The 15,343-nt window shown below is 47.3% G+C and overlaps 1 protein-coding gene across 2 annotated transcripts in view; it reads right to left on the bottom strand.

Annotated features, from left to right (window-relative positions):
* Window positions 1-11,737: 11,737 nt before the first annotated feature.
* LOC119433501 (excitatory amino acid transporter 3) overlaps window positions 11,738-15,343 on the bottom strand; it is a 62,359-nt gene continuing 58,753 nt past the window's right edge. For both annotated transcript variants that reach the window (XM_049658988.1, XM_037700738.2), the window contains exon 10: window positions 11,738-14,224. In XM_049658988.1, the coding sequence (XP_049514945.1) occupies window positions 14,083-14,224 (142 nt within the window). In that variant the 3' untranslated portion in view covers window positions 11,738-14,082. The remainder of the gene's footprint in view (window positions 14,225-15,343) is intronic.

The following is a 15,343-nucleotide window of genomic DNA, read 5'->3' as shown; positions in this document are numbered from 1 at the left end:
AGATCTCGGAGGCTACGTTCACTTGTTTACCGCAGTGTGGCGCTGCTGCAGTGTGACGTCCATGCCCGGTAAAATTACTGGGTGTTATATTGAGCTGGGCCCGCTAGGCCACGTGTGTGCAAGAGTGCTCGTTGCAGCAAGGCGGTAATTTAATCATGTTTTGGAAGTGTCTCGACAAACTGTGGTCCTTGTCGTGTGTATTAATCATCATGAAACCTCTGGACTTGTGTAATGATATCATTTCGTCGTATGTTTCGTGTGAAACGCCAGTGTCTGGAGTCTACTACAGCGCCCATCCGAGCTTCCTTTGTTCTCGCCAGTACGGGTTCTCTCGTGAAAAACGTGGTGCTGTGGCTTCGAATCATGGTCTGCGGAAGAAATTGTTGAAAATTGTGGTTTCGTGTGCTGGAGTTCATCGGCAATTAGACAGTTTTTGCTCCAGAAAGAGCGTCGGCACCGAGGTGCCTTCGAGACAAGAAGCGTTTGATGACTTCACATCTTGAAAGGTAAGCAAGTCTCGCGCTTGCGCGCATTCTTGTCGCTTATACAGGGTGTTTCAGTTGTTACGTAGCTTGACAGAGCCAAGGTAATGTTGCTTGCCGTCGCTTGGAGATACTTCGATTATTTTTTGCATTCCGCCTCATTAGATAATTAGTCTTAATTAATGAACTTCTCAATTATTATTATTAGACTAAAGTGTCAATGAAAAAGTTGTAGAGCGACATGAGAAACTCGATACAGATTTCTTTTACTCCGTAAGTCTTACATAAAAGTGTTTTTCCGAGCGTGAAAGATGCCCGCGAATACCCGCAAAGCGCGTAGAGCGGCCAGTCGCACGGCAATTTTGCATGTATTCGCGGGCTTCTTTTACGCTCGGTGAAAAGGAGAAAAAAAAAAAAAAACTTTCGAGCAGATAGCAAAAAACACGCTCGGGCAGATAGCAACAGCGCAGTCTGTTTAAAATAATTAGTTTAAAGCTTCAGTGTTGACATTGCCATACCTAGCACATCACCAAAACAACTGCGTTTAATGTTTGTATAATACGATGATTTCCTTTTCTTTATGACAGCTTTATAATCCCCTTTTCAAGTGACGTTTTATAACTCCTGTGAGTGTTTCCTCTTAGTAGGTTGTACTCCCTTAGCCGCACGCTTTTATGCTTCCCGTGTGCTAGGAGGTCAGGGCTCCTCAAGCTGTTCTCACAGCTTTTACCTGTCCTCGTAACTTTTTCTTGCTGCGGAATAAAATTCAATTCAATAGTTTTCACTTCTGCACGTTTCTTAGCTGTGTGCATACAGACCAAACTGTTCTTGGATATATGAAATTTACTGCATAAGTGAAAACGCTTGGCCTTTTATTTTTCAGGTGTCTTGTGAGCTCTCATCCAAGCACCCCATTCCAATGGTCTGCTGTGAGCCGATGTGGCATATGGAAGTAACATGCAGATAGTTCAATAAACTACTTGTAGTTTCAGAGAAACCTTTGCAAAGTATTGTCGACACTTTCTTTTAAAAGTGCAAGCACTTATCCAACGTGACATCTCTGCATCCGAACATTACACTTTACATTTGTGACAAAAACATCTAGAACAGCGACACTGCATGCTGTGAGGAAAGTACAAGTTGTACTGCAAGTGTTATACTAAAATTATTATTATAGAACAATATTGTGTGAATTTCTGTGCCCTAGCAGAGTTCCAATCAGTATGCTTATAATAAACCATATATGCTTATCTTTAAAACTCACACAATGTGCATAAATATAAAATGGGCACAAAGAACTCATCTATGCATGTCTACAGAAAATGCAGGATACAGGATCTTTTCAGTAGGGCCACATGAAGGGTGCATAAAGGTGGGAGTCATGAAGGAAACATAAAAGCAGTGGCCAAATTTCAGCATCTAGAATACATAAAGTACGGTAACATGAAGGATACATAAAGGACGGACACACGAAGGAAACATAAAAGCAGTGGCCAAATTTCAACATCTAGGATACATAAAGTACGGTAACATGAAGGATACATAAAGGACGGACACATGAAGGAAACATAAACGCAGTGGCCAAATTTCAACACGCAGGAAACATAAAGGATGTTTCCTCATGTGACCCCTAGGAAACATACAGTAATCATAAAGGACATAACCATTTTCATAAGGGAAAGCTACTCCAAGTCTTAGGCGACAAATGAGAGTTACCTCCCGTCGTGGTAAGCCATGTGGAAGGCGGAGCTTCAGATTAGGGATCCAGAGAACAGAGGCGCTGGGTTTTAAAGTCCGTTGAATTCCAGTGGGCTAACGCAAGCTCGCGAGCAAGCGCACGGAGCTTTCTTGCTGCGTCTACGCAATCGGTACTGGTATGTGAAGATCGAGCGGCTGTGTCCGCTTGCTCGTTTCCAAAGATACCACAGTGACTGGGCAGCCGTTGAAAGAAAATGTCACGTCCTTTGTCAACTGCCTGATGGTAAATTTCGCGTGTGTCCGCGACAAGTCGTTCGTGGGGTCCGCGGCGTAGTGCAGAGAGCAAACTCTGGAGGGCGGCCTTGGAATCGCAGAAGATATACCATTTCTGGGGCGGTAATTCCTGTTCGATAAATTTCATTGCTGCACACAGAGCTGTAAGTTCGACAGCCGTCGTCGATGTCAAGTGCGATGTCTGGAATTTTATTACTGTAGATTTTGCTGGGACAAATACTGCAGCTGCTGAACTGGAGTGCATGACCGACCCATCTGTGTAAACATGTAAGCGGTCACTGTGGACCTCATGTAGTAGCAATAATGCTGCCTGCTTCAATGCTGCTGACGGCATTTGTGCCTTCTTCTTTACGCCTGGAATGGTGAGGCATATTCGAGGTGAATGCAGAGACCACAGTGGTAACGAAGGCCATGCTGCAGGGACGTAATTCGATGGTAGCGATGCTCCGTGTATAGTCAGGAGACGGCTAAAACTCGTATGCGGCCTAGTTGTTGGCAGGCAAGCAAGATGGTGAAAGGGCGTCCTTGCGACATGTCAAATGTGCACTCTTAGAGCGTCGACTGCAAAGTATGTTGATACAGGGTGGTCACGTGCTATGGCGATTGTGGCCGCTGTGGATGCACACTTAGGGAGGCCGAGGCAGGTCCGTAGAACTTGGGCTTGCATACTCTGGAGTGTTCGAAGGTTCGTTTTACTGGTGCTTCCCAGCACGGGCAGGCTGTATCTTAGGAAGCCCATAAATAATGCATGGTACAGCTGTAGCATCGATTGCACAGATGCACCCCAAGACTTTCCGCCGACAAATTTGAATACATGTGCTATGGCAGTCAACTTTTTCATATAAGCATGGATATATAACCCCGCGCACGTGATCACAACCACATATAATTGTGCAAGTTATCAAAACTACTACAAATCTTCAACGTTATATATTCGCGTGAGGTTATGTATTCATGCTTCTTTGTAATAAACGCCAGTTGGAAATCGGCTCTAGTCCTAGTCGTCTCATTTTGTGTTCCGTGTATGTTTTTGTGCTGGTCATATCAACTGCATTAGAACCTTTCATTTTAAGTGCGGTGCCGATTACGGGCACCAAGCGGTAGGTGATATCCACAAGATTAGTGCGAGCGTAGCAATGGTATTAAGACACATATATATGATAAAAATGGTACCTTGGTCGCGGTCGTTCCTTTTGTTGAGTCTTTATTCATCGCCGCTCCTGAAAGAAGTCCAGGTATTAGTCAGATGCGTATGAGACGTCCGATCGAAGACGATTGGTTGGTCGATTGGTTTGCCTCTGTAAATGGCTCATACCCACTATGTGGTATTAGCCAAGAATTGGATGAGTTAGAAATACAAGTCACATCTAAAAAGAATCAGCTCCTTCCTGCGTTGTTGGTTGCGTTGTATTCAATTGTTTAATCTTTCCTTTTCATAAATATGGCCTGGCGGTATCTTCTTTATGCTACATCAGCAATTGGCAATTGACAAGAACTTTAATGAATTGTCCTGAGGAAAATAATTGGGGTGAAATGAACTGGAATAATTGACCACTTCTTTTTCTGCCTTTACTGTCTGCGGTGTTCCACTCAACGAAAACAACTTATGGGGACCTTGTGCTGAGTATGGGCAGTTCTGTTCTACTCTTACCATATCCTGCACAGGGGGTTCGTACCATTGTTGAATCAATCACCGCCCCTAAAATTAAGCTACCATCGTAATTCCCTCTTTCCGCGTTTGGGAGTTTGTGCAACTCCCGATTGAACGCAGTCTCCTCCACAGAAGGGGCGAAACAGTATTGCGCGGTATGGGGACGCTTTATGTTACACTATCGTACTATGTCACAGGGGGAGGAGGGGGGGGGGGTGCACCGCGCTTCGCGTTGCCGCGTGCGTAATCAGGTAAATTGATCGAACAATCTAACGCCAGTGTTTTTGGTCTACATGGCCATTTTAAGAATAGAAACGCCGAACGAGACTATTATGACGATTCCCTTCAACTTTTCATTATAAACATGTGCCTCAAACTTTGCAACTAAGAATGTAATTAATGTAATTAGTTTGATTAGGTAATTCATTGCTTCGTTTCTTTTCATTTTTGGTAATGTTTTTAGGCTTTTTATTATGTTTGAATTGTTCGAATAATAGTTAAGTTGGCAGTTTCACCCGACACTGATAGCAAGCTTTCGCATTACGCTTGAACAACCTCGGATATAGTATCCTAAATGTACGCGGGTGGGACATGTTGGCCCGACGCAGCGCGCAAGGCAACTTCTGCTGGTAAGAAGGCACCACTGCGGCTGGATAAAAAGAAGAAAAAGTTGCGGCCTGCCTCGTCAGGCGAGCTGCAATGGGAGCGAGCGTGACCGCCGTAGTGTCAGTCGCGGCCGCTTGGCTGGCCCGAACGGCGCTACCTGTTAAAGCCAGGGGCTTTACTACCTGTTGAAGATAGGAGGCCTCGGTACCCACGGGTGACGGCGTTCGTGGCGCGTTCCTCGTGATTTTACAGCGATGTTGTATACCTCTACCAGCCAAGGAAATTTTTGTGTCGTTGGCGTAAGCAAAAAACGCCAGGCTAAAAATTGAATACAAACAGCATATCTCCTTTGAAATCAGGCATACAGCATACATTTAAGCACTCGTTTTCAGAACAAAAACCACACAACAAGCATCGAGACCACTTGATGGATGATAAGGCGCGTGTGAACAATGGGAACACACTCCGACGCGTTCCGGTAAAGATTAGGTTTGCCGCTGCTTCCAAAGGGATTGACATCATTCAAAACTCTCGTGAAACCAGTGTCTCTGGTTTCACTCTTTGTAGAGCCACGTGTGTGAATTGAAGTGACGTCACAATGGGTAATCGTTGTGGGTGTTGTTTACAGCGTCCCTTCTCCCGCGTGTGTTTCCCGGTAAAGATTACGGTTGCGTAAGCTACTCCGAGTGGAAAAGCACCCAACAGCATAGAAATCACGTAGTGACGCCACCACGGTCTAGCAACTCATCCAGTTTATTCCAGGCTGCCGTGGGTAGACCACGGAAAGTAAAGACGCCAGAAGAACAGCGTGAATATAATGTCTTTGTAAAGTAATAAAGGGTGTGGTTAACTACATTTCACAATTGTTTCAGGTTTCACTCTTTGTAGAGCCACGTCTGTGAATTCAAGTGACATCACAATGGGTAATCGTTGTGGGTGTCGTTGACAGCGTCGCTGCACAACCACCTTCACAGCGTGGATTGGAGCCACAGGTTTTTTTTATCTTTGAAAGCCGATCCCTGACAACAGTCCTCGACCGATGACGCCGCAGCGGATCATGCCGTTTTCGATGCACGCGGCAGGCCGCAACTTGATAGCTGCCGCGGCGATACCAGACGCCTGGTAGCGCCTCGGCAGCTACCCGGCGTCTCACAACGTTGACGTGATGAGCGCCGCCAGTGAGGTATGCGTCGCACACCTCGATGACACGAGATGAGACAAACGGTCGGCGTTAGTCATTGCCCAGTGAAATAATGGACAACGCTAACCTGACGTTTACAGCTCATACTAGAGCATGCACAGCAGCTCAGGAGCAGGAACTGTCGTTCCTGCTTCTTAGCAGCACTGATGCCGCACGCTGTTGCTGTTCCCGCAGCACACATGGCAGCAACCGAAGGCAGAATGCGTGGCCCTGCCTCCGCGATCGAGGCGATTGAGCCTAGCGTTCGTGGTACGTCCACTTGCCTTCGTCATTTCTGCAGTCATACGCACTCCGCCTATTTGAAGACTCTCTAACCCTTCGCGCGCGAGACGCGCATGCGAAGTCATTAGAGAGTTTTAGAATATAGGGCCCCAAAAGTTTGGGGCCCCAAAGAGCTTTGCGGGTGTTAGCGTTGGGGCACGCAGGAGTGAAGAGTTTTAGAATAGGGCTTTGCGTTCATGCATGCCATTGCATCTATATGACACCCATAAGGTGTGATTGAAGATGCCACACTTTTTACGTACTCGTACACAAACATTATCATTCAACGTAAAGGCACGCTAAGTCTCCTATATTCCACGTTTGTAGTGCAGTTACGTCGTCTCCGTCCACGCGGTTCCGTGTGGACGGAGAACATACTTGACGCCTACTAAGGCGTCAAGTATGTTCGTTAATCAGCACTTCCGTCTTCGAACGAGGAGTCTGGCGGTGTGCGCGCGTAGTGCGTGACTATGTGTCCGTGCGTCTGTGTGTCACCCATGAAGGAAGGTGACGTCTGTGTGTCACCAGGAAGGAAATAACTAGAAGGGAGCGTAAAGCGATGAAATTGAATCCTGATATAGTCGGCTTAACACGTGATTGTGTCGCGGTAAACTTTAGCGTCTTCCGCCGCGGCGCTACCCGCGCTCAACGCACCCTCTACCGAAAGGAGAACGACCGCGACAACAACGTGCAGCCGACACACGCGCAGCTTGTAAAGACGACGACACATGTATGCGCTGCAATAAACGACCGAAAGAGAGAGAGGGAGAGTAAACTTTAATGGGAAAAGGCAAAAAAAAAAAAAGAACGAAGTTGTGGGTGGAGCCCCTGGTCCAGGACCCCACTGGCTTGAGCGGCTTGCTGGGCTGAAAGAGTACAAGCTAATCGGCATAAAAATGTTCACGGAGCGGTCGGCACAGCACTCCCGAACGTCGATTAAAACCTACCGGGAACCAAGCGCACTGGGCCGAGTCCGCCAGCGCAGGGCAACGTATTCGGCCGATTTTTGAGGGAGAGACAGTTGTGAAGGGGACGCACGGCTTCGCGGAGAGTCGGCTTGCGAATGCTGGCTGCGTCACGTAAGGCTCCATGCAAGTTGATTGCAAGGAAGGCCGGACAGGAGTGGACTGCGCATGTCCGATGCGTTCAACGCGCGGAACAGACCGAGGTAACGTTCGAGTGGCGGCATCGACAGAACTGCTGAGGCATGAGCGATGCAGTTGCATGACGTCGTTTCGGAGGGGCTGTCACCTACAATGAACCTTGTACTCAAGAAGAGCACGAATTTGCGGCGCCGGGGCTGTTGTTTTGACTCCAGCATAGCGGCGCTGTCCCAGCGGCGACGCAGCTCTCGTTTGCCACACCAAGGAAACTGCGAGTGAGTGATGATTTCTGTTCCTCATGCGTTGTGTCCTGCTGCTTGGTGAGGCGCGCCGCGAAAGCATTGGGCCGAGTTGGCTGCCTTAGGACAAAATCATACAATACGAACACAGATATTCGTAACAGGACTGTCTGCTGCTGCAGAAAGAATTCAGAGCCCTTCCCCTGTCGCGAAAATGGGGGTAAGCGAAGCTTGTGGCAAGACGGCACTGTCGCAGTCGTTCCGCTTCGTTTGCCTTAAACTCAGGGTCGGCGGCTCTTCGCTGACGTTCGGCCTCAACATCGCGCTTACGCAACTCGGGGTCCGCGGCTCTTCGCTGACGTTTCGCCAGGGTTTCGGAAGCCCTGACGCTAGAATCGGACGACAAGCTTCGCTTACCCCCATTTTCTCGACAGGGGAAGGGCTGGTGATCTTGTCTCTCTGGGTTCCACGTGGGACAAGGGTTGTTCAAGGGTGCGTTACAGGTCCCCGAGCCCATAGGGGTATGTGCCATTAAGCTTGGACCCTTTCTGCGCTATCACCAGCATCGACCCACTTTTCAGCGTGACACCACCACCACCAACACCATCACCACCACCGCCGAAACTTGTGAGCCTATAAAGCTTGGCTTAAACGTCTGGAGACGACTCGGCACATTGCAGTGGAATGCAAGAAATATTGCTGCGCGTCTATACTGAAGGCGAAAGGAAAGAGCTATCGCTGGGAAAAGACGACGAAGAGGATGGTGTCGTTCTGCATGCGAGCTGTCCACCCATTTGTTTAGGGTGGCATCTCAGTGTAAATACACTCTGTACATAATTATAACCTGTGTTTTCCTTACGTAACAATATTCACACAGCCAGAACCGCGGAAAACGTATATCTATATGCGCTGGGTTTCAAAGCTGATGTCATCAAAACCTGGTCAGCGGTTTAGATAAGCAAGAGGCGTTTAGAGTATTGGTGGGGAACAAATACGGAGAAGAGATGGGGCCGTGGTTGTTAAAGGCATAGATAACTTTACAAGATAAAGTAGAGACAGACAATGTGCTATTGAATTGGATTGATTTCGGTGGTTTTCCGTGCCAGAATTATGAGGCACGATGTAGTGGGCGACGTCGGATTAATTTTGACCACAAGGGGTGCCCCCGGTGCATGCGACACGGGCGTTTTTCCATTTCGCCCCCACCGAAATTCGGCCGCCGCGGCCGGGATTTGATTCCGCGACCTCGTGCTTAGCATCGCGACACCATAGCCACTAAGCCACCGCGGCGGGTATGGCAACGTGCTAGACGGCAATAGATACGAGTATATTAAAATGTGATGCAGTCTAGGTGACTATTTGTCGCCACCTCGCTCCAAAGCGGATACCATTAAAAATAATAATCGTCATCATCATTGAGATTTCTCTCGTCTCGCACTTACCCCAATGAAGTGCTTTTTTTCGTGCCGCCTGAGTGTTAGCCTCACTGATGTCATAGCCGTGTCACGGTGACTAGATGGGTAGGTGTACCGACCATCGCGTCTGGAGCGTAGTTCACCGCTAGAATAGTTGTATGTCGTCTGTTCGTGTCAGTTTCAAAGGTGAAGAGCTCCGCGTCTCTCGTACTGTTTGCAAGTTCCTAAGCGATGTGGAATGTTCCAGGTCGGAAAAATGACTGGCGAGATTAGCAGCGGCATTGCTCCTACAAAGACCACCAAGGAGACTTACTGCTTCGCTGCGAACTGCAAGTCGGGCTCTAAATTTGTGAGAAAGACAGCGGAAATGTTCACCCCGGGCTGCTCAATAGCTTGCTCAGTATCGGCGACGTTAATGAGCAAGCCGTACACCGAAAAGCGTACGTCGATGAGCTCCTCGACGTTGGAAATTTGCAAGCCGCTCATGGAGGTGCTCAGCGCCTGCGACATCGAGCACCGCTGTGCTGCTACAGGGAAAAGGAAAGTGACCCTAGGCTTACATTCTATATAGCAGGCTGTGTAGCAAGGAAGTTCCTGCAAAGAACCAAGTGCTCCGATTGCTCAGGGACATTACTGCATTCAACAGAATCAGGGCTGTGGCTCAAGTGTGTCGCACAAGTGTTTTATATAGTAGAACATGCTTCTGCCACCACAGGTTATTGGTGATATGGACGCCTAGATACTTATAGCTGTAGAGGGCAACCGTTTAGATCATAGTCCTGAGATGAGGACTGGTTAATTTTTCGTGACACCCGCATTGCTTCACATTTGTTAATGTTTAGTTTCGTCAGCCATGTGCAACACCAAAAGGAAGTTTTATTAAGGCCAGATTGAAGGACGGAGATATCAGACACATTAGAAGTTACCCGGCGCGAAACACAGCCATCTGCAAAGAGCCTCATATTGGAAGTAACAGAATCAGGCAGGTCATTAATGTAAACAAGAAAAAGAAGAGGCCCGAGGACTGACTTCTGAGGAACACCCGATGTTACATAACATGATTTAGAGTCATGATCATTAACAGACATACTGCCGTCCTGTTTTGCAAGAAACATTCAATCCATTTAAGCAAACTGCAATAAGATTGTGTGCGCTAAGTTTCAGTAATAGTAGGCGATGTGAGACGGTGTCAAAAGCTTTCGCGAAGTCTAGGAGGATGCAGTTAGTCACTAAATATCGATATAAAGCGGAAGACAAATCATTAGTAAAGGTTAATAATTGAGTCTCACAATAATAATGTTTACGAAAACCATGCTGCTGTGAACTGTTAGACTCCAGAAAACTAATAAGGTATCAGTAGATGTGTGTCATCACCAGACTTGCGGGCCGGAATCACCTTCCCGTCATCCCCCAGTGTTTACAGTAGAGCAGAGTTTTGCTCATATGCTCGCGTCCACTCACACTCACTGTCGCTGACTTTTTTTTAAGTCACTCTTCTTCATACTTACGTCCACTCAGACTCATCGGCACTCGCGTTTAATCGTACCTTTGTCACTCACTCGCAGTCTATCCTAGTTTTGTGAAATCACTGCGGAGCGACTATATGAGTCCGTACACTGATGAGTGAGTGTGCCGGCCCATGGATCCGCCCGTAGCTAGCACCATCCTCCTCAAAATGCTACTCAGATCACAAAGAGATCGGCGGCATGGTTGCTCCTGTACATGGTCGCAACCATATACAGCTCACGTTGACTGACACAACGGTCAGCGCCGTGTCAGCGTCGTATCACGGAGCGCATCTGCGAGAGCAGCGAGGGTACGTGTACGCGCGCTGAGCCTCCTCGTGTCCGAACATCGTCTGCTAGGTACAGACTAGGCGGTTCCGCTCATGCCAGACATAACCCCCCATGCTGTGTATCAGTTCATCTATCTCTCGCCACCGCTTAGTTAACAATTGTGTGCCGACGTGATCCACGGGAGACGACGGTCAAACGCAGCATGTGGGTGTTCCGTGGCGCGTGCTCAAACGCGCATGTGTTCATTTCTCCTTCCCTTGCAAGCGTATAAACAGCGGGGGCCATGTCGAGCTTAATGGAATAGCCTAGCAGACGATCCTGGGACAGGAGGATGGTCCGCGCGCCTACCCCCTCCACTTTCGCAGGTGCACCCCGAGAATCGGCGCTGACCATCGCTGTCGATGCTCCGGTGAGATTATTAGACCTGCGCAAAGCCTTTGCAACACACAAACACACGCACGTGCGCAGACACATACAGTTGTACGTTTATATAGTTTGTATTGTTTCGGTTTAATGATTTCGGCTTTGGTGTATGCGCTGTCTTTGTGCGTTTGTCATTTGCACTTGTTTCATCTTTTCGCTTAGGTGTAGTGTATGAAAGCAAACAATCAGATGCTTACGTTCTTGTAAAGCGGTCATTACTGCTTGTATAATATTTACTTGAAGCTCATAGGATGTGCCTAAGCTGTTAACAAAAGCCAACCAAAGCGCATTCATAGCTATTCAGACGATTCGTCGTGTTTCATCGCAAATGGGACTCGTCCGTCTACTTGCGTGTCATCATAGACGATGCTTCCTCCCACGGGACTACGCACGTGACCCTTGAGCGTCTTATTGTTTTTGTTTTGTTTTAGTAGGTGGCTGTAATGTCATTCATCCGGTATCTCGAGGGCACGTGCTAAGGCTTGAAAAAGTTATCCGCTCTGTACGGACATAAGACTCATCTTCAGGAAAGCTGATCTTGCGAGAAAACTCACACAGGGACAACAGGTGAAATAAATTACCTTTTATTTAACAATGGTCGTGATGATCAAGGAATGAAGGTCCCCTGCTATTGCGTTATGTACATGTGCATCGGACAGAAAGTAAATGCTCCCATCCCCGCCCTCGCATTTACTTTTTCTTTCTTTTGACGTTCACACCGGGATAACTGCATGTTAGGGACAAGACAAATGGGACGAACTTAGGCACAAGGATTGCACTTCACCGTTTACAAGAGGCGGACTGGCAGCTCTGTGCTTAGTACATTCACTGCTTAACAAGAGGGTCAGCGCACGATGTGAAGGGGCAGACGGAACTCTGTGTTTGGGAGTCACTGTGCGGCGCGCAAGACTAAATACTTTTCGCCCTTCAAGACTCGCCTATCTATATAAGCAACGCGAGGAGTGGCGTCATAACTGTGAGCGGAGGTGAGGATGAGGAGGGGTGGGGTAGAAGGTGGACTTAGGCGCAATATCGACTCGAAACACCATGCTTTATAATGCAGTACAGAGCAAGTAACCTTTGAATCCACCCTCCACCGCCCTTGATCTTCAGACGCCCGTCTGGGAGTTAACCATAAATAATTGTCAATATTTATACGCTAAATATTTCATAATAATCACGCTAATACTGCCATTGATCAAATACCTCTTCTTTCATATAATTTATACAATGTTCTTCCGTTCTTTAAATATCGAAATAACCTAATATATGCACCCAAAGGAAAAAGAGTAATTACCAGAGTGAGGCGTTCGGCGCTTCATTGCGGCCTATAATAAATGATAAATGTCCTGCATTTAATCTCGTATCGCTATTTGCGCACAGCGCATGACGAACGAGGATGAAATGAGTGACACCGAGTTCGACTAGGCTGCTCAACCTTCGCATGTAAGCTTTAGCCAGCGTATGCATTACATTGAGTCACTGCCCAACGTTTACTACATGCACTTAAATAAGACAGTTTATAAGAACAGGTACATTCGAGAAAAAAAAAATAAATGGTTTGCGTGACCTCTTGTGGCATTGCAGGTGCTGAGAGTGAAAACTAATCTGCATCTGTATACACAATAACGGATACGCTTCTCTAACTTGTCAAATGTTTTCTTTTTTTTAATTGGCCAATTTAGTCGCACGAACAGAGCGGTTAACGAAAAGGGATGTCTTAAAGAATGCTAGTCCGACTGAGAGGAAAGCTCTTTTCGTGATTTCTGGACTACGAGTATGCGTTGAGTATGAACGCATAGTAAGTATACTTGAGAGCAAAATCGACGTTCTTACGGTAGGAATGAGCCTTCTTACGGTAGGCGCTGAAGTTTTACCGACTGTTGCAGGCAGTAAATAGTTTCGTGCGAAGATCGCCAGAGGGAAACCTGGCTCTAGTGTCTGCCAATAGGGAGGTTTGAGCTGTGTGGAACTGAGCGGAATTACATGGCCCGATGTACCGTAGCTTTTCGACGTCCTTTTTCAGAAACGCGCCGTGACTTAATGTTGTGGGAGCTATTTGTTCAATATAGCATTTCATTGTTGTGATCCACCAGTTTTGGAGCTCCTGTAGAGTAAGACGTTTAGAATACCGAAAATCGTTCATCCTGTGGAGCTGTTACAGCTAATACATTACACAGACTTAACGATGGACATGAGCCAAGGACCATTTATTGTTGCTACAAGTCGCTGCGATAGCGGGGACAAAATCGCGCCTTTCTAATTTTGACAATTTTTATGATAAATAATCGCTGTAATTACGTTATTAAAAACCAGAGATGTTGCCAGATTTTTGCCAAATGCCAGAGTTTGCATAACCAAGCGTAAGCGCTATGCGAACAAGAAAGGCTATAAGAGAAACGATAAGCAAGCCAGCCATACGGAACCCGCCCGTGGCGAAGCCAAAACTAATATAAGCACTTATAACTTTTGAACGTGGCTGAAGTGCTGTAGTACTACACTGTCCTCTGCTGAGCCTCATACGAACCTGCATAGTTTCACCTTGGTCTCTAATATCCCTGCGCGCTGCCAGATTTCGGATGCCATGGTTTTACCGCCTGCATTGGGCTGATTTCAGCGCGCGCTGCGATTCGTCGATAATGACTGGAGTGCTCGCGGGCACCAGCAGACATTTGAAACCACGTAGAGTCTTCAGCTGGCGTTTAAACTATGTATGCTCGCGAATTAATATAAAAAACCTAACAAAAGGGTTTTCTGGCCTTCTGCGGTTAACATCCACGCGAGTTACGCCACGGTTTGAAACGAGCCGCAAAAGGCCTTTTTCCTGGCGTGCGATTTGACCTCTCACATCTAGAGTGACCGTGGACGACCCTCTGTACCATTTAAGGACAGGCCAGCAAGGACAACTGTCGTCTACATAGACGTGATGACGGTGTCCTTGGAGCCCCGACCACCTGAGCTGTGAGGCTTCTCCAGGTCCTTCAGACTGAGGCGTTCGACGACGCAGGCACCAACGGCGTCGCCCAACACGTTGATGGCTGTACGGAAGCGGTCTCTGTAAGGGAAGCACAGAACAACGATGTCAAATGAGAACTGAAATTGGCGACATTACTGCAACTAACTGCAAGTAATAAAAGCTCTGTAACGCAGGTACTAAGAAAATAAACTATTACTTAATGCGTTTCAGTACAGAGGAAAATATTAATCATTTACGCAGCACATGATCAGCGATGTTGCACGTCAGGGATTGCACGACACGTACTTTTACTAACCTAATAACTTAAAATTTCGCAGACGAACTTATAGTGTATTTACGGCACACGCTATAAACGCTGGATTCAAGCCTATCAGTAAAATTTCCCTTCTTACGCAATTTGCGGCCGTAACAGCGTAAATGCTTGAATCTGCGGACTCTTACGATGTGCACCCGTCTGATCACAATTCAGGAGCCTGGGAAAACTGTACGAAAATGTCAGCATATACTCTTTTGTGATTCATGAGCGCGAGATATCGGCAATTGAACAGACGTCGTTGCAAAGTGTTTTAAGAGTGCGGCATTGCGAGTAAAAACCGTGGTACTGGTAGACAATGTGGTATCATAAAGTACTATTCACCGCAAGAATGGCAGCTTTAGCGGTGGCATCAAATATTCCATGTGAAGAGAAAGCGTGATCAGTCAGTAAGAAGTGGCCCAGTTTACATAACAAGCGATGATTCCGTCCCCGTGCACACATGACGTCTCTGCGCGCTGAGGGAGACATTGTGGCTAGGCATTATAAGGCCGCGTACAAGCTTTACCGGTGGAAAACTAGAGGAAAGCGCAAAGTGCGTGCAGGTCGGCCTCCCGTAGCCGCGGCAGATGCTTATACAGGTTGTTTGTAATTCAACAGAACAGGTTACCACGACTAGCCCGGAAGTTTGTACATGCCCCGTTACCGAAAACAGGTTTGGCTACGCTCAGCGATCTGTATTTTTTCTGAGACTGCACCTCGGAACACAGAAGAAAATTATAAGCTTTTACGTGCCAAAACCACGATTTGATTATGAAGCACGCCGTTGTGGGGGACTCCGGGATAACTTGGACTGCCTGGGGTTCTTTAACGTGCACCTAAATCTACTTACACGGGTGTTTTTGCATTTCGCTCCCATCGAAATGCGGCCGCCGTGGCCGGGA

Source organism: Dermacentor silvarum, chromosome 11 (assembly GCF_013339745.2).
Source record: "Dermacentor silvarum isolate Dsil-2018 chromosome 11, BIME_Dsil_1.4, whole genome shotgun sequence".
Classification (NCBI taxonomy): Eukaryota; Metazoa; Arthropoda; class Arachnida; order Ixodida; family Ixodidae; genus Dermacentor; species Dermacentor silvarum.
This window is presented reverse-complemented; position numbering and strand designations above follow the sequence as displayed.